Raw genomic sequence first — 26032 nt, 5'->3', positions numbered from 1 at the left:
CACAATATATGAAGCATTAAAAATAAAAGTAAGTAGCTGATCATTATGACTGTTACATGCAGTATAAACAGCCTGAATTTGCATTATGGTTATTCCCATTCTGCATTATTTAGTTTATTTATGTCAGATATGAGACGTCATATGGCCATATGGAGAAAAAAATAACCAGGTAACCATCTGTGGACAAATAGCTAAATTCAAACTCTCCACACTTTTTCTTTCATTAGTTCTGAAAGGGCACTCTTTTTGTTAGGTTTTTTTTTAGATCAAAAGAAGATTCAGACTACTCAGTGTGCCTTACAATTTTAGTAGAACGTCAGATCATCTTTGACATTCCACACTCCTGAATCTGTATAGTAGTCACCAAGAGTGACTTGAAAGTCCACTGAAATGTGCAATCAGAAACACATTACATTGTTTGAAATAGAAAATGAGATTATAATGAAATGTATCAAACTGGTGGCTTCTCCAACAAATAAGTCTGAAGGAAAATCGTACATCGTGATTCCAGAAGTCCCATGCTATTTACACAATTCTGCCTTCCGGTAATGTCCAACACATCAATAGTTTGGCCCTGTTCAAACAGTTTAAAAACGGCTCACGAGCCTGTAGTCATAATACTCACAGACAATAAGAGAATCAAAGGACTGCAATGCAGTACGAAATGAAATTACTAACAAAAAAGCACACAAATACTTTACTGAAAAGTCTGTCAAGAGTCTTCAGCATAAGAAAGAAAGGCTTTGTACAGTATGATGTCGTTTCATGTGACCACTGATTTATAGGACTGTGACGTTGCAATCCTTACATCCACAAAGCATTAGATTAACAAAGACGATCAGTTCAAAGTTTAGTGAAGCATAACTGAGACTTATGGAGCCCTAGGGTTACTGTAAGTGCATGTTTAGTGCACCATAGCGCATGGTGTTAATTATTGAATACACGGTTTCTGTACTTCCAGACGGAACAGAGCTGTAGAGTGTGGCCACTGTGTTGTATGATTAAGGGCAAGAGTCAAAGTGAAGAGGCAAGCAGGTGAAACGGCACAGATGAAGGTCAGTCGTGGATCACAATGGGACCTCGCATCCGTAGACTAGGGTGGGGGGGTGCAAGGATAGATCCCTGCACTGGTCCCTGGGGGACCCTGCGCAAATTAATCTGCTCGCATGGCTGCCTACAGGCTCTTCTTAACTGGGAACGAGTGAGCAGCCTCCGGGCTTTCCTGTGACCACAACACAAGAGAACATGATGACTGTTCACATCTGCAACATTACTGTGCCCAAGGCTGTGACTGAAGACTGAGGTATACAAAATGATGCTAAAGCAAAAGCAATAGTATTTCAGACAATACAGAGAAATATGGTGCCTCTGAGGTTACATGGTATTTACAAATTTATATATTGCAGCCACAAGTTAGTAGTTTCAAGTATCACACCATGATAAACCGTAATGAAGCATGGTGTAAACCTACCACTTAATTTGTTGTAAAAACCTAAAAATTAAAGTGTCCTCCAGTAAATGTAATGTAATCGCTTGGAGATTTCACTTAAAGTGACATTAGCTAGTCGTATATCCAGGTCACAATGACCGTTAACACAATCTCTCTTCATGCATCATTCCATGATGAAAGTAAACTAAAATTATCAATCAACACCTGTCATGATACCGATTCCATAGCCACAATAGTTAAATTCAAATGATGTCAATTGATCGATTGTTCTTGTCATTTCTATTCAGCAAATACATATAACCACCATGTCACCTCAGCGTCTCCATAGAGAAAGCTTTATTATACATTTCCTCTTTCATATAGGAACCTAGAAGACATGCAGGAAATATATGGTTACTTAACAGATCAACAATTCACAATCTTAAGACACCATCGTTATCATCAATCCATTTTCCAATCGCAAACAATAGTTTGATGTAGCAGCGGTTGAAGGCTAATCTATTGTTTTTACGTTTGGAGGAAAACATGTGATTTGTTGCTGACTAATGGAGTAACTAAATATTCCTGAACACTAGTGGCAGCTCAGTAGAAAAACACATAAATCTTTCTTAGTGGAACTGGCATGCTGTTATTGTATTACTGCAAGCTAATGTTGCCATTGTGTTATCATAACGTGGGGCATTTGTGTTTGTCGAAACCACAGAAAAACATCATTACCAACTGGATGCTAATTCTCTCCCTTGGGAGAAAGACCACGCTCCAGAGCAAACAGGGACACGCATGTGGACACCACACACATATAAACTATCCTGCAGTTCCAGGAACATGATAATAGAAGGATAGCAATAGAGTAGAACATGAACCAAATACAAAAACACTGATATTGTTTTTCGATCATTGTGAAACTGGCTATATTATATACTCTGATGCTGTCATGAAACTAATGGAATTAGTGTGAATTTCCCCCTCAGGTAATCAGAGTACCAGTTAATTTGTAAGAGTAATGCTGCTCTGAATGCACTGCCTTCCTAAGTGATTACGAGCATTAAGCTTTGTAATATGAGTCAATGAGGACTGATTATATAAATATAATTTGATTTAACATCAAGAGTATAATTGCAATAATCAGGCTAATGTACGAACCCCCTGGGTCCTGTGTTCATGCACAATTTATGAGGCTTACAGACACTTTTGCCTCTGATTGTGTCTAATGAAGAAAGCATGATCTGGACTCCTAACATCAAATGTGAATAATATATGATGAGCGAAGTGGGTTAGTGAGCACATGAATTAATGCAATTGCATGCTTGTGCATTCACAATGTAAAGGCCATCCTGTGGAAGAAAAAAATCTAGATGTAATAATCTAAAAGGTAAAGTCTTCTGAAGACAGTCAACTTCAACAATGGAGTAGCTACATGTTGAAATATCAGGAGTGATAACTACTCACAAAAACACAAGACCTAAACATCTTTAATAATACAATGCCTACATCACTGACCCATGTATACCCCTAGTCTACCATGGCTTCATCCTTTTTAATATCTTTGCTTTCCTCTGAACAACTGTCTACCTGCAAAAAAAACAATGATTCCACAACCTTCATTTCCTGATCACTGTATGATGATGTAAAACATGAGTTCCAGGCCCAGCCTCAGAGCAACCCTCATTTGTCTCAGCCTCTCTGAAGCTAGTTACAGGCTAATCTTTCAGAGCAAGGGCTCTAAATTTAGCCTGGCATCCGCTCCAGCGAGAACAGACGCGCTGGTCATGGCTCATCGAGACAGGGCCCTAATGGAGAAGCATTTTCCTCTATTCCAACTCCTAGTAGACATAAACTGCACTTGGGAACACTATCAGTACTAAAAAAGTACTATCAGTAGGTTAGGATTGATGATGTACATCAACAGCAGACACTATGTGGGAAGGGTAACCATTCCCTCTTGCTTTTGTTGAGTCCACTCAAAGTGTAATCATCATAGGATGTCTAGCGTTAATGTTTGCTCTGCACATACATGTAATCTAATGCAGCCCCAGTCTTTGTGTGTGTATGTATGTTAGTGCATGTGTTGGTGTATATGCAGTAATGGGCCAAGGTCTTACCATGAGCAGATGTCTAACAGCTACAGCACTGAAATGAGACAAGCCGCCAGTCAATCATAAGAAGTCACAAACACACTGTGACCCACGATGTATCTGGGCATAAAACAGTCTTCCTGCTCCTCTAGTGCACTCCCTCCCTCCCATCTCACTTTTCTTTTGCTGCCTTATTAATTTCTATGCTTGTTCCCAAATAATAAAAAATAAAGAATGTATAAATTCAGACCTTCTTTATAATCACCCAGAACCTGAGCACACATTTAGGCAGATAGATTACGCTAGATGAAATTTTTGAAGACTGAGAAATGATCATTAGGATTCAGGAGAGACATTTGTTGCTGCAGAACATATTTGGTATGAAATTAGCTACTTAATTCTATAGTCTGTTGACTAGGAATTAAACTAGTGATGTACAGGTAAAACGAATCTATAGTATGTTACAGATTTGACACCAAAGTTGAAATTCCAAAAAAAGTTTGATTTGAAAAGACATTTATGTGCAGTGTATTTCTTTTGGAGGGGGAGTGGACATTTTTCTTTGTATGAAGTTATGCTCATATGCAAGTTACCTGTGGAGTCCTGCCACATCCTGTTGAGACATTACAGACAAATGAGCATTCTAATCTTCCCAAGCTACCACCACAATCCCACTAATTATCTAAAGCCAACAACCATATCTGCATTGATTTCCAGTTTGAACAACTTGAATTTGAACTTCTTGGTTCTTACTGGTACAGAGTGTGACCAATCTGGTAATTACGCATGTGCAGCCCTTGCCATTTGGATTTGTCTCTGGCTGTTAAATGATTGCTGCATCACTACGTGGGAAAATAAATAAGAAATTTCATGCCGAGTCAATAAATAATCCCCAAATGTGCTAATCAAAGAGCAAACTGAGCATTTTGCCACTCCTCGTCATGAGTGTTGCACTTGTTTTGTTTTGTTTTCTCTAAGGGTCTTATATCCTCAAGTAAGCCTCTCAATATACTGGCTGGTAAAAGTGTTTTTATTTTATTCAGAACAAAAGAATAAGCTTATAGGTCAGTATCCACACCAAAATGCACACAAAGAGAAGACATGCTTCACATTTGTAGGACGTACCTGGTTTCTCGGGAAACAAGGAAAAAGCTGTCATCTGGCGCATCAATCCAGTTGGGTCGCCTCTTGCGCATTATCATGTTGCTGGCTCGTAAGCTGGGGCTGCCACTGCTCCGTCCATTGTGCTGCTGAGAGTAAGTGTGAAAAGTGAGCATGAAGGGATACCAACATGAAGGAAAATACAACATTTGACATAGCTATGTTATACTCAAGGCAGCAACTCTGTCCATATTCCCAATTACAAGTTTATACACTGTTTTTCAAGCTGCCAGTGGATCAGCCGTTGTTTTATTACTGTTTTGACCACCAATATTGGTACAGACAAAGCACAGGGATATAGAATAGTGTTTAAATAAGGGCAAAAATCTAATAAGTATCCCAAAAAAAGGGCTCCAAGTTACATGCATTTAAAGAGTAAGTCAATAAAAAAATAGATTGAATAATTCTGGTATTTAAACTGTTTACATTTATTAGTAACTATTCAATATACAATTTTACAGCACTAAAGAGTAGCTTTAATTGTTTAGTCAAATTTCTAAAATGCATATAGCATCAATTGTAATAACTAATAAATTAAGAAATCAGTGTAAATTTCCAATTTCAAGCTTTGTCTGAAAAATATACAATTAGCCATGAATAGAAATTTATAGCTGCAAATGTAGGAACAAATACAGAGGACAGAAATATAACTATCCCCATTTGAGTATGTAAACCAAGAAGAAATGATTGATATGCCAATCTGCAGTGATTTAATTAAACCGTCATGCTAGAGAAAGATTTGATTCATTTTTTTGCTTTCAACAATGGACTTTGTCTCAAAGCAGCTTCACAGAGATGAAGGTTATAAAAAAGCATGAAAGAGTGTCTAAATTTAGTTCCTATAAGTTTGTTCTGTATAATTCTAAGTTCATCCCTAATGAGTTAGCCAGTGTCTACTGTGGCCAGGAAAAACTCGTGTGAACACTGGCTTTATAAATGATATATTTGTATGGTGAGCTAACTTTAAATATACTCGCGTTTGCTTGTTTTAAATACTTATTATCCTTTGAAACGGGGTCTTCTTACTATCCACCGACACCAAAAACTGGGAATAGTGCAGTAAAGTTTACTTACCAGAATGGGACCCACGATGTGTCCCTGATTTTCTGTAATAAAACCAAACAAAAATGTGTTTAAATGAAATATACATTTATGCTGAAGAGATAAAATGGTTGTGCATGTGCGTTTCAGCACCTTGTCCTGGAGCGTTTGCTCTTCTCTCAGGGTCCATCCTGCTGCTGTGGTGATAACTGCGTTTTCCCAGCATGCCAAGTGGCCCGTGGCTTGGCAAAGAGGACAGAAGTCGGCGTGGTGGTTGGACCTGTAGGCCGGGTGTACGATGAGAGCGCTGGACATGGGGTGCTGGACGTGACTCTGTAACAACACAGCACAAACCGGGTCATTGTTGGTCTCATTTTTATTCATGCAAGAAAATCAGGCCAGCAGCTATAAAGCCCTGGTGTGACTCACCGAGGTACTGCAGGACGCTGGTTAACGTGCTCCTCTGGGAAGGTTTGGGCTTGGTGGATCGACCTGTCGTGCCTTCTGCCACTCGAATCATGTCTACACATCAACGGGCAGCATTGGACACACAGAGAACAGGGCGGAGTCAATATGTCGCAGCAAGCAAGAGAGAGACTCGGCATGTCGCTGTGAATCACCAGTCTTTTTGAGACACTTTGTATGAAGAACCAGGCAAAAAAGAAATTCAAAGGCAAATCTGTTGTGCTGCAGTCGTTTCTTCAGGCAAAAGCCATATTTTTTGTTCTCCCTGGACTCCAGCACATTGATCTAACCATAATGCTCTCATTAAAATCCCTGTCCAACCAACTTTAGCTCATTATAAAAGTCATTATAACCTTCAGGAATGCTGGTGCAAGATTTTCTGAGACAGGCTATTCTGTTGCCTTGGCAAACGAAGGCCCGCCTTTAAGAAGCTCTGAAATGTACTTGAACCATTCCCTCTCCAACAATGCAGTTAATTGGATCACACATCACTGAGCTGACTGCTGTAGCAAAGAACTGCATTAAGCAAAGAAAATGCAATCTCATCTTTTAGTATTGGCGAGAACCTGCATTATAAATTGTAAGGTGCATTCTGATGTGCTAACTAACCAACTGAATAATGATGTAATCCCTTTGAATCTGGTCATTTCTCATGAGGTTTGAGTGAATATTGTAAACAATGTTTAGTGGATAGTATGTGATATTTAAGTGGGTATTGATGTTTAGAGCTTACATGCATTCCCTTTAAAGCACCACTTAACCCTGGTAAAACTCATATCTTAGTAGGACTGTTATATTTTCACAGGCAGCATGCTGATTGGTATGCAAAAGAATCCAAATACCCAGCATATGTGCTTGGCGAGAGGAAATCAAATGTGAAGGAAAATGGGTGTGTGTACATTCGCATTCGCACGCCATAAAAAAAGAAACACAAAACACGCTTGATGAGGGCATGGACAGAGCAGAATGACAGGAGCTAATGGATCAGAGCTCATGCTGTCAGTGGAGGTGAACTTCATACGACTGCCGCTCCACTCAGAATATCAAGTGTGAGTGTGGCACAAGTGATGGACAGTTACACAAGACACATGAAACTACAAGGACTCAGAAAGAATGGTTTCAGCCACGGTTTTATTTTTGTTGTATTTTTTTTTTTTTGATTGCCCACAGGACATTTACACCAGGAAAACAAAGATATGATAGAAAAGAAGGAAACAACTCAAAGAGCATGCCCCGAGGGTCACCATGCCTTGTAGCACAGAGATGCCACAGGATCTTCTTACGGGTGCGACACAAACACGCGTCTAGAGTGGGTGGAGAAAGGAGTGGAATGAAAGCAGAGAATGAAGGATGCAGTAGGAGCAACACAAAAACTTGCAAGAGCAACTTAAGATGAGGCATGATGCAGAGGAGAGATGACGGTTTATGGATTTTAACTGATAGGAATTATATACTGTAAAAACTGAATGAGAGTGTGGTTGTCGCAGTATCCTCAAAAACAAAACAAAAACTGTGAGACTTCCTGCTAGCACATAATCCTTTTAACCTAAAACATATTTTCAAAAGCTGGTTATAATAAAATTGTTTTTAAATCTATCAGTAACTGTGCAGACGAAACACAGATTAACCCCCTCAATATTGTGCACAAACCTAAAAACTAAATACATTTTTATTTAGTTAAAGGAAAACATTTAAACAGCAGGGATGTCCGAGCAATGAAAATGTGTTTCCTTGACTGTTTGACAGTTCCCTTGCTATTATTATGTAAATTATTTAAATTGCTCTGCAATGTTCTTTTCAACTTCAGTACAGGTAAAAACATTGATTTTCAGGCTTCAGATATTTACCAAAGGCCCAAATGTTCATCTACTCTTGTCCGCAATCAAATGAACTGCATTGATGAGACACTGCCAGAAGCTTCAATGTCCAAATCAATGTTTACCACCACCATAAACCTGCTCCTTGATTTTATTTGCTCACCTACTGAAACTAGCAGAAGTCTACAATTGCTCTTAAGGCATAGCCTAATACTCCAAATTATTTCCCCACTATGAAACTAACTCGACTTCATTAATGTAACATTTCCTTCTAAAAGATAGCTTCGCATTTCTGCATTTACTGACCACATAGAGTTGTAGTCGCACAATTTTCACTTTCCAGCCAAGCCACTGAACTCGTGACATGATTTATGATCCCATAAAAAAAAAAAAAAAGCACATAAGGCCTCAACAGCTTGACGATGGCGGCTTCTTTTTTACGCGAGTCATTTGATACATAAAAGCAATTCAAGCAGCCCATCTTTTCTGTGGTTTCTCATTTCTTGAGGATTAAATGATTTGAGTCCAGATTATTTTCTGTTTCCCTACCACTACAAACTAATTTTCATCGCTTGAGCTATCCAATAATCTACTGATGATGCAAGAAACAACCAAACGAACAAGCTGCTGTTCTAGTAAACATTTTTTTTAGTTTAAATGGCACCAGAACAAAAACAGTCTTGATAGAACACAAACTTGTTCCTGACCATCATTGGGAATTTTCTTGTGAAATTGAGAGATGTTTTTACAGTCCTATATTATTACAATTAAATGACAAAGAATGCATTTTTATATACTTTTATATCTTTCTTATTGTAAGTACTTGAAAAAATCCAGTGGCTGCTTTGAACTGATTGGTAGGTTGCAAAAATGCTTTTTAAAATAGCTCATCAGCCTTCACAGACTTTTTATTGTCTATCTTTGGAAGTTTTAAATTTATGGAGTAATCCAACAGATTAGTCAGATTGATAGTCAATGCATTATTTGATATATTGTTTAGTGCATGAACACAGACTTCAAAAATCCAGGCTGAATTATCTTTCCTGAACTGTTACTCCCACACTGCATTCAATAAGTGCTTAAGCCTCCTAACCTGCAAGGGGCATACTCTATTTATTAATAACTGATCTACTAATATTAATGATCTATTCACCATTTCATAAATCTTGGATCAATATTCCATAGATCATACATTCACTCATGGACGGACATAAATTACAAACCCCTAGTGACATCCTGAATCTGTTACAGATGCAGGACAAGGCACAGGCACTACATTCAGCACTAGTCTTATAAACATCTTCAGGTACAGCACAGATATCATGCAAAAACATGAACAACAAAAAACAAGTGCTGTATATGACCTTAAGAATGAAATGGAGCAAGCAACAGTAAAATGAAGTGTGGCATGAAAGGACAGGTTCACAGTGAGCATTCAGTAAACATCATAAGGGGTGTGCAAAATACAGTTTCTTGTAGGCAAAATAGACTTAAAGGACTATATGCAAATGTGATGTTAATAAATACAAGTCGCACATTATAAGCACTTGCAAGTACAACTACACGCTTTAATAAAGGCAATAATAAATGGGATCTACTTCATTTTCTCATGTGATCAAAACCTTTTTCACAGACATCCCAAATTTATTTTTACTGTTTTAAGAAAGTACAACAGCAGCAATCCAAAAACTTGAGAAACAAATGAAACTGAAATGAAAAGATGATTGCAACCCAAAATGATGGAGGACAGGCTTTCTTTATTGGAAACGAGGTGGGGGGAATACAAAAAACAAAATAATATAATAATATAATAACAAAAACAGTAAAAGACAGAAATGAAGGGGAGGAATGACTGCGAGATGTTCAAGAGGTCGGTGTGGGGAGACGGGCAAAAAAGGGTGCAGTGATGAGTGTGTGTGTGTCGTGTGTGTGTGTGTGTGTAAAGGGGCGAGATAGAGAAAGATTGAAGTTAGGAATTTAAAGAGCTCTTACACTCCGCCTTTATGGCACCACAGTTAATGGGCACAAAGGGGCGGCGCGCAGCCCGGCGCAGCCTGATGAGGTCACGGCACATGTGACGCGCCAGCTTGGTGAGGCGCGTGGCCTGTAGCAGAAAGGCCTGCTTAGTCTTCATGGAGGACTTGGGACTTCCACTGTTCCTCATGGGAACCATGTGAGTGGTCTGACGCAGGCTGTGGCCACGTGAACGCATCTCCTATAAACAGACAAGAAAAAAACAAAGATGGTGACTGAAGATGGCATCAATTATATTAGCGTTTAAAATGCCTTATGTCACTTCAGACAGCTAATTCCACTGTTTTCAGATATACATATTTTCAAAATTATTTCCAAAACAAATTTCACAAAAGTTCTCTGTTAATTATGGTCATGCAGAATTCAAAAAAATGGAGAAAAAGCAATTAGGTAGAAAAGACTATAATGACCAAAACACAAGGCTGTTTTTCCAAATGTCTTTCCCTTTTTTGTTTTTTCCCTGAACGAGGAACCAAATTTGCACTGATTTTCCAAACCTGACTGTAACTGCACCAAGAGTTTAATGTGTTGTTGATTTATGTAAGCGTTTTTTAATCCTGCAGGTGCATAAATGTTTGACTATAGCAAGTGCTTACATTTGAAGCAGGGCTTGGAGGTGTTTTCTCCTCTGTTCCCTCGGCTCGGCTTGGCATCTTCAGGCCACCATACTTTTTCCAGTACATCCAGCAGGAGACACAGAGGCGACACTGCATGTTTGGAGGACCCCACGAGTACCACTGAGGAGACTGCATTGCTAGAGAAGCAAAAGAGACAAGCACTACATTCTCACTCTGACAAAACGTGATTCTAGAATTTGTAAAATTAAATCCTTGAATACTGTATAAAAAAAAAAAAAAAAAAAAAGAATAGTACTTTTAAACTACAAATTCCTTTAAATTTAAAGTCAATGACCAAACAATAGAGCAAACCTTAGAAGGATTTATATGTAAATCTCTGTGAATTTCAGACAAGTGAAACCCTAAGGGGGAAAAAAGAGCTACTAAACCCACCCAGACATACATGAACATGTAAGGAAAATGCACCTGCGAGGAGCTGCACTTAGAATTATCTCAAAATCATCTAAACATGAGCAAGGCACATGTGTTCTTTTATAAATAATCTATCATTTTTTCAGCTCTCTGTGGACCGTTCAATCACTTTGATTAGAAAATGTGTGCAGCTCTCTTAACTGATTGAAGAACAAAGTCTTAGTTTATTCAATGTAGAAGGCATGGCATATTTTAAGGGTACTGGGGCAAATCTATTCTGCTTCTTCTATCGGCTGCTTCCATTAGGGGTCGCCGCAGCGAATCATCCGTCTCAATACCCCCTGTCCTCTACATCTGCCTGTTTTTAAACCAACTACCTGCATGTCTTCCGTCACCACATCCATAAACCTCCTCCTTCAACTTTGTTCCCCTGTAGTTACTGCAGGCCTGCACATCTCCCTTATTCTTAAAAACTGCTGTCAGCAAACTCCTTTTCCATTTCTCAGGCATCCTCTTACCTTCCAGAATTTTATTAAGCAATCTGGTTACAAACTCCATTGCCATCCCTCCTAAACATCTCCATGCTTCCACTGGTATGTCATCTGGTCCAACCGACTTTCCACTTTTCATCCTCTTAATCGCTTCTCATACAGCTCCTCATATGCCTTTTCCTTGGCTTTCACCACATCCCTCTTTACCTGCTGACGCATCTCCTTGTACTCCTGCCTACTTTTCTCATCTTTCTGCCGATCCCAATTCTGTTTCGCCAACCTCTTTCTCCTTATGCTCTCCTGCACTTCCTCATTCCACCCCCACATCTCTATCTTCCTTTCTCTTTTCAGATGTCACACCAAGTACATTCCTAGCAGTCTCCTTTATCACTTCTGCAGTAGTTGCCCAATCATCCAGCACCGCTTCACCACCACCGAGCCTCTGTCTGACCTCTTCCCTAAATCTCACACTACAGTCTTCCTCCTTCAGTTTCCACCATCTTATTTTTTTTTTCAGTCCTCACTCTCCTCCTATTCTTCTTAACCTCCAACGCCATCCTACAGACCGCCATCCGATGCTGTCTAGCTACACTTTCCACTGCCAACATCTTACATACGCCAATCTCTTTCAGGTTGCATCTCCTGCATGTAGCATATACTCCACCTGTGTGCACCTTCCTTTACTCTTATACATCACCATATGCTACTCCCTCTTCTAACAACAAATGTATTCACCACTGACATTTCCATTATTTTAGCCAGATCTACCAACTGGGGCAAATGTATTGATTGTACTAAAGGAAGAAAGTCATAAGATATTCACCAAAACAGCTTTCACATGCACGGCCCCCACTGGCTGCATGGTACCCGCCTGGTCCGGCTGCACCATTCACGGTAGTCATCTTCCCATTGCTGACAGAGATCTGATTAGGATTTGGCTTATTACTGCAGAATAAAACAATACATCAATTTCCAATTAATGAGTGAATAAATGTTGAGTCTTTTAAGAGAATAAAGTAAGAGCAATCAGAAGGTAAAGGGGATAATCAAACTTACTATGTGGGAATATAGACTTGCTTCAATTTGCTCTCTGCTTCAGCTGCTTTAAGTCGCTTCTGAATGGAAAAAACACAATAAACAGAATATAAGGTATACTGTCAACATTACAATAACAGCGTAATCTTACTGTGCTTTTTGTTTACCTGCTGTACATATCTGTCTGTAGTTTTCCACATGTAGTAATACTCAATAATGCTAGTCAGGGACTTCCACGGGAGCTAAAACAAAGTGGGAAGAAGGTACAAAGCAAAAGTAAGAAATGGCTTGATAATGACTTGAAAATGAACAAACTACAGTGATAAAAATGCGCGCACATATCATGCGAGTCTTCGTCTGTCCCTAGTGAGCTGTTTCTTACTTTAGCAGCACAAACTGACAGACTGGAACATCAAAACTGGAACGACCTTATTCTAAGAAATAAAATGTCTGGCTATAAATGCAAATCCACATATTTATTCATGAACACCTGCCCGTGGCAGATTCCTGGCGGATAAATTCTATAAACGCTTCAATGTGACAATGGCACAGAAGTTTTGTTTACGGTCCGTTGGTACGACTGCACACAGGATGTTAAAGCGTGCCTGGGGCTTTGTTCTTATTTCCACTTTTGTGTTTCTGGGGAATTGATGCCTGCCTTAACTGATCTGCCCTCTTGCAAATTGGACGTTAACGTATATTTAATAACATGAAAACCTGGAAAACTCTATCCTTACACCAGTCATCTTGCAGACTGTGTCTCCAACTCCAAAAGGAGAGTGCCTGATGTAGCAAAGTGCATGCTGAGACGAGAGCCCTCATCAGCCTGCAGGCTTGATTGGCGACAAACCTACTGCAGCTTTAAAATAACATCCCTGCTGTGTACCCACAAATATAGGCTAAGTGCAGCTATGCATATACAGACATTTCATGTTTTACATTTACACTGAGATATGGTATACATACCAAACATATATACCATAATTCATATTTAATAAGGTGTCATTTTCTAAAGAGAACAGAAAGAGGTTAATTTGCCTTCAATTTTGTTCAACTCTCATTTTAGAAACAGAACTGTCCTCAAAGAGAAAGTAATTCTGCCTTTAAATACTGCCAAAAATAATACCATGCATCTTGAGTATCACAGTGCAACGCACGCCCGATTTTTGGCACATGCTCGCTTATAGCACTCTCTACAGATCTTCATCCAGGGATGGCCAAGGAAAAAAAATTAACTATGGGATAGCGGCCAAGCTGCTAGCATTCAAAGGCCAGCTCAGGCATATCTCACCAAAGGCCACCAGGGCTTGGTGCATCTCAGTGGGATTATGCTTGTGAACAGCACTCATGATTGTGTCTCAGCTATTGAACCACGAGTGTCTGATTAACCGTTCACACTCGAATTATCGTCTGCTGCCTTACTTCGGCAAGTGCAGATCAAGCCAAGGGCAGCGCTTCCTTTAAATACAACGTTTCTAGTGGATAGAAAGTAATTTACCCAAAAGCAAAAAAACTACTGTCCATCGTAATCTTAGCTTGACAAAACCATTCAGACCAGACCCTGACACACACACATTCAAGAGAGCACTTCTAAAACTGGATTCTAAAACCTTCAATTAGAAATCAAACTCTACAGAGAGACAAAGTTAAACATTAATCTCACACACACACACTTCAGCTTCACTACACTGCCCTATTCTACCAAAATGATCTATGCTCTATCCGTGAACATTTCAGAAGGAAAAAGCTGTATAGCTTCACATTTTTTTGTCAGTTCTTTACATTACTTTAAACAATCCAAAAACCATTCACAAAATAAAGTCTATGAAGGTTTGTTGTAATTTATTTGATAATTAACAGGTTTACTGATTACAAATGATACATACAGGTTGCTTGCTTTTTAAGTTGTAGTGTTTCTTTTCTATACATCGCAGTTATGACCATAAGATTCTAATAATCTGGACTCACAAAGTCTTGCCGAATGTCGTTAAAGTCTTTGCCGTATTTCTCCAGTGCTTCCTCAAACAGGTTGGCTTCTGAAGAGCTCCACTCCTCCATCTCGTCTCTGCAGAGCACAGGGCCTCCCTGTGGCACCAGAACACTCAGTGCACTTGAAAGGTCATAGCCATGCCGGTGCAAAGTGTCCATGGCGTGGAACTTTACACAGTAAACACAGAGAGAAAAGAAATTTATTTATTAAATCAATGTGTCAAAAAAAAAAAAAGAGTTTATGAAAGGTTATGAAACAAAGTGCTCATAAGGATGGTACCAGTGTGATGTCCCGCGACGCTGCTGCAGCACTCATGTGTAAACTGGGCTGCCTGACAGAGCTGCTGCAGTCCAAAGCTCGAGCAAAGGTACCCACCGCCCTGTGCAAACAATAATAGCACTATTATGTGTGGAACCCCTTAAGCTTCACACCAATTAGAGACAAAAAAAATTCCAGTTATTATTATATAAAATAGCATCTCATATTATAAATACAATTCTTCTTCAAGGCACTGATTAGCCATTTTTATTTTGAAGTGAAGCAACAAAATACAAATAATTAGCATATTTGCAATGACTGTATCTTAATTATTTATAAATAAAAAAAATTTTATATAATTGTCAGTCATACAATACAACTAGTAACAGTTTGTTAATTCTTTAAGCAAAGGGACATATTGAGACAAAGCACATACCGAGCCACCACTAGAAACTGGTCTATCTGCTTATTGGTCAGTGGACATTCTGGGTCCCACATCTTCACCTCCAGCTTGGCCTGGTCCCTGTCATCTGCTTCTCCTAGTTGAAAGAGGACTAGATTTATTTGAATTATTCCATTAATTGTTAATTGTGTAGGCTCGTACTTCAAAAAATAAATAAATAAAAAAATTATAATAAAAAATAAATAATCCCAAATAAAATGGTAATTGCATTAAATGACCAAGTATTAGCGAAATGCATTAATGACTGATCCAGCAAATATCTTTTTTTTGTATTTTATTGTACTGTCCTTTAAACTTGGTCTTATTTTAGGTTTATGTTTTCTTTCAGTTACTCTTAATTAGGAGACTATTAGTCACTTTTCATTACAACAAAAGCTCTGAAATCCACAATCTGACAAAGGAGTAAATAGGTCCCATCAGTCTCACTGCCACAATCTATTATACACAATCCATACTACAGTATCCCAAGAGATTCAGAGTCTAAGAGCTATCACAAGTGAACAATAGAATCAGTAAAATTAGAAACACTATTTGGGAAAAGGTGGCTTGTGTTGTTTATTACAAGTGGGTCAGATTCAGCTAACAATAAAATAATGGCATTTGCAATACTAACAGAACACATGCCAGTGTGATGGATGAGGTTGTCTTTATTAATGTGGGTTTCTGTGGGTGTTTTGATTATTCTTGGTGTAAAAGTTATTATACTAGAATACAATCCTTTAATACTGTAGATATGTAAAAACTATGTTTTAAAAATATTTGCTATGCAGTTCTGATTTCTCTCAGGGATGATGTGTACAACACATTTGGCCTTTATAACAGTTTTCCATCCAGGCGTCCAAGACACTGCTTATCTTTATGCAAATTGACTCCAAAAGAACAGGAAGAGATGCGTTAAGATGTTTGCAACTGGGGATATAACCAGGGACACAGTACAAGCAGCACAGTAAAGTCAAAGAGAGTGATAGAAGAGCAATTTCACACTTGACTGACTGTAGAGGCTGATATAGTAATCTACCCTGTTCCTTCCGTGATGCACCAGCAGTCACCAATCAAACTTATCCTGATGCTCTGCAAATACTAAGTGCCACACTCAAGTTCTCCCAGTCAGTGTCGAGGAAAAAAGTTCTACTTCCCAACCTCTCTCAATCTTATAAACAGAGGATAACTTTCATAACTTAGTTTAAAAACCGGACTGAAGCTTTTAAATTCATTTATTTAGTCCAAAATAAAATTAGATAAAAGATGGAAACGATATTGGATAAATTGAACGCTCAGTGGTCTGGACTACTGATCAGAAGGTGAGGAGTTCAAGATTCAGTGGCAACAAGCTGTCAAGGCTGGACCCTTGAGCAAAGAAAGCCTTTATCCCGATCTGGTCCAAGAGCACTGACTCCTGTTTGACCCTGGCCTCACTGACCTCTGACCTCACTGACTGACCACAAGTTTACAAAGAAAATAAATTTTACTGTAATGTACAGTAAATGTGACAAAGACTTGTAATAACGTATTTATCAGAAAATAGATAAATACATTAGTGATTTATCATCACCTTCTTGGAGCATATCAGGGACGTCAGCCTGAAAGCGGGGGCCCACACGAATCTCTCCTTTGTCTGCTAGCAGGGTCTTCTGCGTTGGGTCATACACCAAGGAGTAAAAAAAGGCATCCTGTAAAAGAGAGAGAAAAAAACAAACATCATGAATAAATAGAACAAAATATGTAAAATACGATATCTTTGAATTCAATTCAATTTTATTTAAATAGCATCTTTACAACAGACACTGTCACAAAGCAGCTTCACAGAACTCCAGATGTTTATTCAGATTCGTAATGAGCAAACGACAGATTATGACTGTAAGGAAAAAGTTCCTTGACGTGACATGAGGATGCTGTTAAACCCCAGCTTTCAAGCAAAGTTAAACTTTCCTTGTACCCAAGGATGAACAAGCCATGTCAGTTACTCCAAACAGGCTTAAAACCAAATCTAAAGTGCAGTCATAATTTTTAAATGCTCTAACACATTATGATTATGACAAATTTATGATTTGTACTATACTCGCCTCTGTGACTAATTGTGCGCATCCTAACCACTAGACCACCAGGGAACTGCGTAAATGATGACAAATCCTTGAAAATGTTTAAGTAATTAAAATAAATTGCAAGTGATTGTTGAAAAGATGAACTCATACCCATCACATTCTTATAAAAAAAAATAAAAAAAACCTAGACATGCATAAATCCCAGTAAATGTGTTAACATTTTTAATTGTGGTAGTCACATGTAGAATATATAAATTGGTGAGGTTTGCTGAAATTTTTTTTATTTCAATTATGATTTAGGCCACTTTTCACAATAGCGTAAAAATGCAGAGCTAGAAATTCAACACTTGGGTACCTCTTTATCCAGATAGGAGAGTACTGATTCAGTCTCATTCAGGAGGGCCACGCTGCACTTCCCCCTAAAAAAACAAGCAGACACAAAGCCGCTTTCAGAATCAGAAACACACACACACACACACACACACACACACACACACAGTCCTACACATAGACCCTGGCACAGCAGGGGAGGAGGAAGTGACATGAGGTGCAAGATTACAGAAAAAAAAGTGTAAATGAAAAGAAAGTGAGAAAAGAGGAGAAATGTGCGTTGAGGTGAGAAAAAAGGGAAATTAGAGGGAAAAATTCGCTCTGGTAGAAGGATGGAGGTTGTAAAGAAGCATGCGTTTTTCCCCCCAAATAGTACAGGAGCAATTACACAGGCTTTCATTCTTCCTAATCTGGGTGAACATGTGATAGGGAGACACACCACAACCGGTTCCAAGTGGGAACCCATTTAAAATAAGTAAACCGGCATTACAGAAAACTGCAGCCATTATACGGTTTGGGCTTGGACTTATGAGTGCCATATGAGATCATTCAGAAGCTGTCTTCTCTCTAATATGATTCATTTACATACAGGTGAAGATAACAAAAGAAATTCTAGGTGCAGTACATTAGTCATAAGTGGAGGACAATAACTTTGCATGTTAGGCTTTCAGTTCAGCTTCTCTCAAATCCTTATTTAAACTGAATTTTGTACACAAGTTTAGCAAATTATTACAATTAGGCCGACACAGGAATAACTAGAATTTGAGCAATAGTAGCAAATCCTGAAAGATATGACAACTTCTAATATATTAAGATATTAAAATTATCAGTGAATTATCACATAGCCAAAATAACGACTGATAATGATGATAATATCAGTAGAATCCTAACAAAAAGCCCAGGACTCCAAGAGTTCTTCCCTTCATGTATATTTATATAATAGATAATATAATATACACACACGCAACCATATCACTTTGTTTGGTGAACTCTTGATGCCTCAATGTTCAGAACAATACAGTCTAAAAATACTCTTTTTATTTAAGAAACAGCACACACTTTGAGCACATAGCAGGTGTTGGCAAACCCTACCAAGCTCACTCTTAATTAAAATTTAGGTGCAGCTTCATGCTGCTAATGAATTTATCACAAGAGTCTCAGCAGGATTGAGTGTTGATGTGTGCTAGGAATTGTGGCCCTTCTTTCGCAGATTTCCATCCAAAAGACAGGCCATCCAAGGGTTTCATAAGAATATTGCCACAGAAATATCACAAAATAAGTGCCACAAAAATAAGTGCAATTCAAACTATAAATTCATCCAGTGCTTTTTGTCTCCAATTGGATGAGAAATGTTGATACCATGTTTTCCATCAAAAATCTCGAAAAGTATCCATTTAAAAAAATAGCTTATTCATTTGTTTACTTTCCTTAAGTGGTACAATATGATATAAACTTTCAATGAAAAACAAAAATCAGTTTTTTTATAGAATTCTATCAGGCTCCTTTTCCAGCATGTTTGCATCACACACAGTGACATGATCATTGTATAATAGTTTTTCAACAAATATAAATATAACAGGTTTGATCAAATAGTTATACTTCAACCATATTGTAGTATAAATATAATAAATGTTATTTTTTTAATATATGTATAAACCTTAATAGTGATTCAAATGTTGGTTTAGAAGAATGAGAGCTCAGATCCCAGTACCGCCAAGCTCCCACATATGGGCCCTTGAGCAAGGCTCTTAACCCTCAACTGCTCAGCTGTATAATTGAGATAACTGTAACCATAATAACCGTAAATGTAAATGGTTGTAGCTCACACTGGCATGGCCAGTTTAGTGCTTCCTGTAAAAGAATGTGTCATGCCAAAAAAACTAATTTCTAAAATATATTATGTGAAGCAACCATCATTCTGGGATTGTAAATAAGCATGTAAACTATTTAAAATGTTTCAATACTTGAATCACTTGATAGAAAACAGAAAATACAAACATTTCAGATGAGCCTTTAGTGTGAATTAACTGATCACAGAAAGTTCAGTTTTTCACATAAGCATTCACAAGGTTATACTCATTCCCTGGTCAAATCTGTTTTAGTTAATGTGACACTAATGTAAAAGCAGACATCTGTGTGAGCATCTACCCAAAACCTTCATGTTTTATAAACCTGGTCTATGTGGTAATAACCACTCTATGTATGCGTTACAGTGACTATGCATGTAGTTTCTGGTAACAAGTCTGTGTGTGTTTACCTGATGTGTGTGGCAGGGAGCGATTCATACTGGCGAGACAGAAAAAGCTCTCTGTGTCGGAGCTGGTGTTTCTGCTTCTCACTAAGATCTGGCTCTGTAGGCATCTCCTTCTCTTCTTCCAAGTCTTCTGCTCTCACACAAGCATTGCACACACACACACAGACTATTAGAACAAGCCAAGTGCAGCTGTGACAAAAAAGGTACTCACATAAATGATCAGAAATGCAGTATGTGCATACAGACAAACAAACACACACACACACACATACACAACCTGTCAATGTTAAAACTAATGCACTGGATACTGAATAAGTTTTCAAACGTTTTTAAAAGTTTAATAAATTAATAGAAAAGAAACAGATGCCCATTAATCAGAGTACTAAGTAACTGCTGCAACATATCGTCATTTACTGTTGTTATATAAATTATCAGATAGTGAAATGTAAGTCAAGACACTATTGCTGAGAGCACTGCATTATGAATCAAACTCACTGGAGGAAAAAGGTATTAGCAAAAGCATTTCAGCAACATTTATCAATGCTCAAAGTGATGTCTTCCAGAACGGACAAACCTAGCCCAGTTAACATTCTCCAAAGAGCTGCACAGCATAAACAAAGCAAACATACCACAATTTTACTACTACACCAAGCAACCTGTGATGAGTCTGTGTTAAAGATTGGAAGAATTTGCACCGTTATCACACAAAGTCCACGATTTATCAAATAACCCACAGAAACTCTATGAGGATATTTCGAGATCAGACAATTTGCTCACAGAGCCTTAATAAAATGTTTCATGCTTATATCCATCTGGGAAGATTCTTCTATATTAGTACTGCAAAGCCATTAATGATTAGAAAATGGCATGTCATGCAGTCCTATTCTTCTGCAAAATATCTTAATTAAACATTCCTGAAAATGGCAAACCCTCACACTGGCGTGTCAATATCAATTAGTTAAGCATTCCTAAGACACACTGGATTAGGGTAGAGCATCATACATTTATGGCTGTGTGAAATCTGCAGCTCTCTAAAGATCACAGGACACCTTTATGACACACAGGGGTATCTTTAACTCACATAAACAAACACACACACACACACACACACACAGGATGTGCATGGATGGGCTTTTGTTTTTAGTAAAACATGGCCTAATTAAAACACATTTTTCAGCCATCAACACAAAGCAGCACAGTCTCTCACAACCTCACTCACTCGCATGCTTGTCTGCCAGCTGGATGAGGCTCTGTGAGATGTCCCTTCTCCTGTAGAAACACACCACCTTCGCCTCCACATTGCCGCTCGCCGTCTGTAAGGAATGACACGCATGATCAATGGTGGCTTACGGTTTCACACTTGAACCACACTTTCCTGTCCCCAACAGATTAATGAAGACAGACATAGGAAAAAAGCATGGAAGAAAAAAAAACCAGTTCAAGACTGCTGATAGCACAAGTTGGAGAGATAGACTCTGGGTTCCTATTGGATAATGAAGTTGGATAATAAGCCATGCTGTCACCTTATTAACAAGTTTCACAGAACCAACCATTGGAGGACTCGCTCTAGTGAAGCACAATAAAGCAATTTTATGATTTGAATTTTTTTTTTTTATTTTATTTTACCAAAGCACGTCTAGCGTTTTTGCACTATGACAGCAGTTCGTTGAAAAAAAAAAAATTGGGTCATTACCAATAGACTAGTGTGTGTGTAATTATATATATATATCTCGGTCTTCACACTTTTGATTTCCTACGAGAGAACAGTCAAGGTTGAGCCGATTCTTGTTTGTTTTATTATTGCACTTGTTCATTAATGAGAACAACCCCTCACTTTATAATTTCCTGACACCCTTTGGTCTACCAAAAATGATGGATGTTATTCAAAAGGATGCAGAATTGGACAGTATGATCACCTCATTAAATCTGGATATTTGAACAAGAAAAGTCACATCAAGGCACATCACATCTTCTTATCTTATTACTGTAAACATATTTCAACTCAACATATCAGCACACATCCAATTTTGAGCCAGAAGCTCCAATTCTATATTTCCTACTAAAGAGAGTTAATCAATTCTTAATGTTCCTTTACACTACACTGACCGCACTGACAGACCTCTCTTAAATTATAATAAATAAAAGTAGGGTTAAGAAGGGGTCTACGTATTTTGTTTTCCATGTCATGTGAACTGGGCTCTGCTGTTCTATTCCTTTATCGTTGCAATTCTATTAAAGTATACTGAGAAAAAAAGAATAATTATATTGCAGACAACCGGCTACAGATGGCACAGGTGCACACCTCTTTAACCTTTTTCGTTGCCACGGGAACAGTACATTTAACACCTGTCACCAAATATTATATTACGCCCGCATCAGAAACAAACATGAACAGAGATTGGAAGAAATTTATCTTATCAGGATCTAATATGAAACCTGTTCAACATAATCAGTTTGACTCGAAGACACTTTTTAAACTACGTCCATGCACATCCCTGACACATAAACTCACCACAGCAAACAAATCGGACGAGACTCAGAATTGGATCGGCATGTGTTTGAGTCGTATTTTAAACAGGCCAAGAGTACTGTGGATCAGAAAATAATAAAGGGTAGGAATATATGAGTCATGGGGTCTATTTATTTTATTTTTTTATGTTTAACAAGTGAAAGGGAAAACAAGAGTTGCATCTGGCTCTCTTTTATAAGGCTGCTTCTAAAAAAAAAAATTCTACACGTTTTATTCTAACACATCCACAACTAAATGCACTGAAGTTCACTGTGACCATTAGCGACGGGGACTGAAAGTTTTGTAAGCTTCCATGCAGGATCCCAGTGTGACTCCATCACCTGAATCCTTTTAAAACTATTTAAATATTCCATGTGAAATATGTGAGCATTTTTACAAATGACTACCAATGTGAAGATTTGAGCTTTCCCCTGTAGATTCCACTACTCGTGCATGAAAAATAACCCACAGCACTCCCTTATACCTCGGGACTGTACCTTGTTCAGCTCTTCTATTCTCCGAATCAGGTACGGATTGCTTGAAGAATTCTCAAAAAAGACATAGTCTGCAACAAGAAATAAGATTTTTCATTCTTGTGTGGTTTCAAAACATATAATGGTCAAATCAGCTAGTACTTAGAGAGGAAAGGCTACAATAAAATGTTCTTAGACAATAACATTTCCTTTCAATGGATTACACAAACTCAGTTGACATGCTTACCCATAATAAAATATTTGTTTTATATTGCTACAGAATATACCAGCCATAGGGTTTCCAACAGCATAATGAAATTGAAATGTTTGTATATGTCCAAATACAACTACATTTACAGCATGTGGCAGACCCCCTTGAACAGAGAGACCTACAATCAATGTTCCTGCCATCTTTACACAGTGTGCGCAAAAGTTTGTGGACACCTAACCAATCACACCCGGAAGTCCTTGTTAAATTTCCCATTTAAGACTCCTTTGCTGTTATAATGAATCCCCCCCTTTGCACACAATTTTGCAGTGTGTTATGCTGATTTGTGCTCATTCTGCCACAAGAGCAATAGCGATGTCAGTGAGGGCAGGGGTGTGTTATAAAGAGATCTGGGATGCATTCATTGTTCCAGTTCATTTCTAAAGTTGTACAGTGCAGCTGAGGTTCCTCCAGTTCTTCCATACAAACTTTCGAAAAGCTTGCTTCATGCACAGAGGCATCGTCATGATGGAACCGGTTTGGGTCTACTTTAGTTCCAGTGAATGGAAATTGTAATTCACAGCAATTTTATTTTAAAAGGTTGGCAACTTTGTGGTAACGGCCAGGTGTCAAAATAGTTTTGAGCACACATAGTGTAAATAGTAGTGTGGAATGCTCTACTGACTAGATATTTAGCAATCACACCTCCAAATTTGGATTGAGGACAGAAAGCAAAGCAGCACTGTGCAATCTTGTGTTATTAATCTGTCCTGATGGTCTTGAGCTTTAGGACAGGTCTTGTCTTATTTGCACACGTGTGTTATGACAGACATCACCATAAAAAGAAATGTATTGATGACACAACTAATGTACACATCCCTAAAGCACACTATGAAGATGTTAAGCCACCCAGTAGGTACAGCTGCATTCAGGAATAGTGTGAGAAAGTATGAATGAATTACTTGTTAATATTGTTAGTATTTTGTAAGTAGCATGTGTGTATTGAGGCATGGTGCCTAGTGTAGGTGTAATGACTGTAAGGGCCTCAGTGTTAAAAAGCCCAGACTTGCATTTCTCATTCCGATACACTAGGACAAACCGAAAGCAAGACATTTTTACGATATGAGTTTAACTAGAAACTCAATCCCAGGCATGCATGTATGCAAATTCAGCTACCTGTATTCCACAAATATCAAGACTTTGGGCGTTTAGCCTTTGCCACGATTTAACGCCGCCATGAAACAATGTCGGATTCACCGGCACGCCGCGGCTAATCACTCCAGCTAATTATATTAAACAATGAGGAGGGAAATCGTAGTCCATAAATGAGTTTTTTTTAACGCAAAGTTAACACAGTTTACATCGTCTTTCCATGTGAATCTGTCTTAATCTTTTGCTCACGATGATTTACTAAAACGGATAATGCTAAACGGTGTTTAATGTTAGCGATAAGCTGAGCTATAAATGCTAGTTAGCTAGCATGCCGTGAGGACTCATTAGTAATGAAAATGGTGAACGTTACTAAATAATATATCGGTATAAATCAAAACCCCCACACTGGCCATCCTTCGAACAAAAACCCTTTCCATGATGATGAAAAGTGAATTTACAGACAGACGCACTGGTCCATTTCTGCGCCTTTAACGGCGTTAGCTAGTTAGATTAGCTGATGATGTGTTTATGATAGACTAGCCACGACAAAAACTAGCATTCTTTTTTTTTTTTTTTTTTTTTTTTTTTTTGCTAGTGCGGCTAAAAAGGCCTCACACACACATCCCAAAATAATTCGCAATAAAATCCAAACACTGATTTCAAGGGCTTTGTTCTGGGGTGTTGATAAAGTTATTCGTATACCTGTTAAAATTAGAAATACAAGTCAAAAGTCATGAAATCAGAAACGCAGATTATAACAGCCAGCCTACCTCCAACCCGGTACATGTTGGCCGCCATTTCTGCCCTCCCGGAGTGGTAAAAAAACAAACATACACTAAATAAAATATAATAAATAAGTGAATAAAATATGTAAGGATTATAAGTTATTTAAACGTTGCAGACTGTTATAAAAAGAGGGATAAACCGCAAAATGAGCATTAAATTTCTCTCCCTCGTTTCGTGGGTTTCTTTTTTTTTTGTTAGTGGAGAGCCCCTTGCTCGGTACACTCTCTGACTGACTGACTGACTGACTGACACACACACACACACACACACACACACACACACACACACACACACACACACACACACACACACACACACACACACACAAAAGTATGTGTGTACAGTAAGTTATAGGTGAAAGGAAGTACTGTAATGTACATTGCTTGAGCATTATTCCCTATAATCCATCATTTCTCAGGTGAGCCAAGTATAAAGGTGAGCTTTCAAAGCTTTCAAAGCTCACCTTATAGTTACAGTCAGACCAGATGCTCCATCAGCCTCGAATATATCATCCCTTAAGGACACTGCATTTCCCAACAAAATAAGACTTCCAAGTAGTAAGACCTTAATTATCCAGCTGAGTCTCAAATCACATCTGATAAATGTATTTTATGTTCCGATTTACATGTTACATGTTCCTTTTCTCCTGTGCGTTTATAACTAATGCACTGCTTCTGGTTGGATTACAGTATCTGTCCATAGGTGTTCCTAATAATCTGGCTACTAAGTGAATACATTTCTAGAATCTTACTTTCATATCTTTGTTGTTGTTGTTGTTGTTTTTCCTTTAGAGTAAATATAAGTGTGCTCTTAATAATGGAAAAAGTATTTTGAACGGGTTAAAGTTCTTATAGTTCTGAAAAGAATCTGTCACAGCCTGAAACAAACAAACAAACAAAAATATCATCATAGGTTATTTAAGTATCAGATGGATAAATAAGGACTTGTTTGAAATTACTTGGACGTCACACACTCACCTTACATTCACTCTTTACTTTTCTGTCATCTG

The 26032-nt window shown here is 38.2% G+C and overlaps 1 protein-coding gene across 5 annotated transcripts; it reads right to left on the bottom strand.

The window, feature by feature from the left end:
• Positions 1–52: 52 nt before the first annotated feature.
• mta3 (metastasis associated 1 family, member 3) lies at positions 53–25275 on the bottom strand. Of its 5 annotated transcripts, XM_046852887.1 has the most exons (20): positions 25008–25275; positions 22902–22969; positions 21115–21208; positions 19899–20025; positions 17667–17730; positions 16822–16939; positions 15243–15360; positions 14828–14927; positions 14527–14715; positions 12726–12800; positions 12580–12638; positions 12347–12468; positions 10640–10797; positions 10002–10224; positions 6157–6249; positions 5881–6060; positions 5761–5792; positions 4651–4775; positions 3553–3580; positions 1033–1222 (listed from the first exon to the last, which is right to left on the bottom strand). In XM_046852887.1, exons 1-20 carry the CDS (start codon positions 25033–25035, stop codon positions 1175–1177), a joined length of 2049 nt encoding a protein of 682 aa, XP_046708843.1. In that variant the 5' UTR covers positions 25036–25275; the 3' UTR covers positions 1033–1174. The 5 variants fall into 5 exon arrangements, with proteins under 5 accessions (XP_046708839.1, XP_046708840.1, XP_046708841.1 ...); XM_046852883.1 differs by lacking the exon at positions 3553–3580 and having other exon boundaries at positions 53–1222; XM_046852884.1 differs by lacking the exon at positions 3553–3580 and having other exon boundaries at positions 53–1222; positions 4651–4772.
• Between the last annotated feature and the right edge of the window lie 757 nt (positions 25276–26032).

Source organism: Silurus meridionalis, chromosome 7 (genome assembly GCF_014805685.1).
Source record: "Silurus meridionalis isolate SWU-2019-XX chromosome 7, ASM1480568v1, whole genome shotgun sequence".
Taxonomy (NCBI): Eukaryota; Metazoa; Chordata; class Actinopteri; order Siluriformes; family Siluridae; genus Silurus; species Silurus meridionalis.
This window is presented reverse-complemented; position numbering and strand designations above follow the sequence as displayed.

Excerpts from the sequence above, each read along its gene's own strand:
- mta3 (XM_046852883.1), bottom strand. The coding sequence starts at position 25,035 with ATGGCGGCCAACATGTACCGGGTTGGAG. Across the intron at positions 20,026-21,114 it reads GCTGGCAGACAAGCATGCGA|AAGACTTGGAAGAAGAGAAG; the intron begins GTGAGTGAGGTT and ends GTGTGAGAGCAG. Across the intron at positions 14,716-14,827 it reads CGTCGCGGGACATCACACTG|TTCCACGCCATGGACACTTT; the intron begins GTACCATCCTTA and ends TACTGTGTAAAG.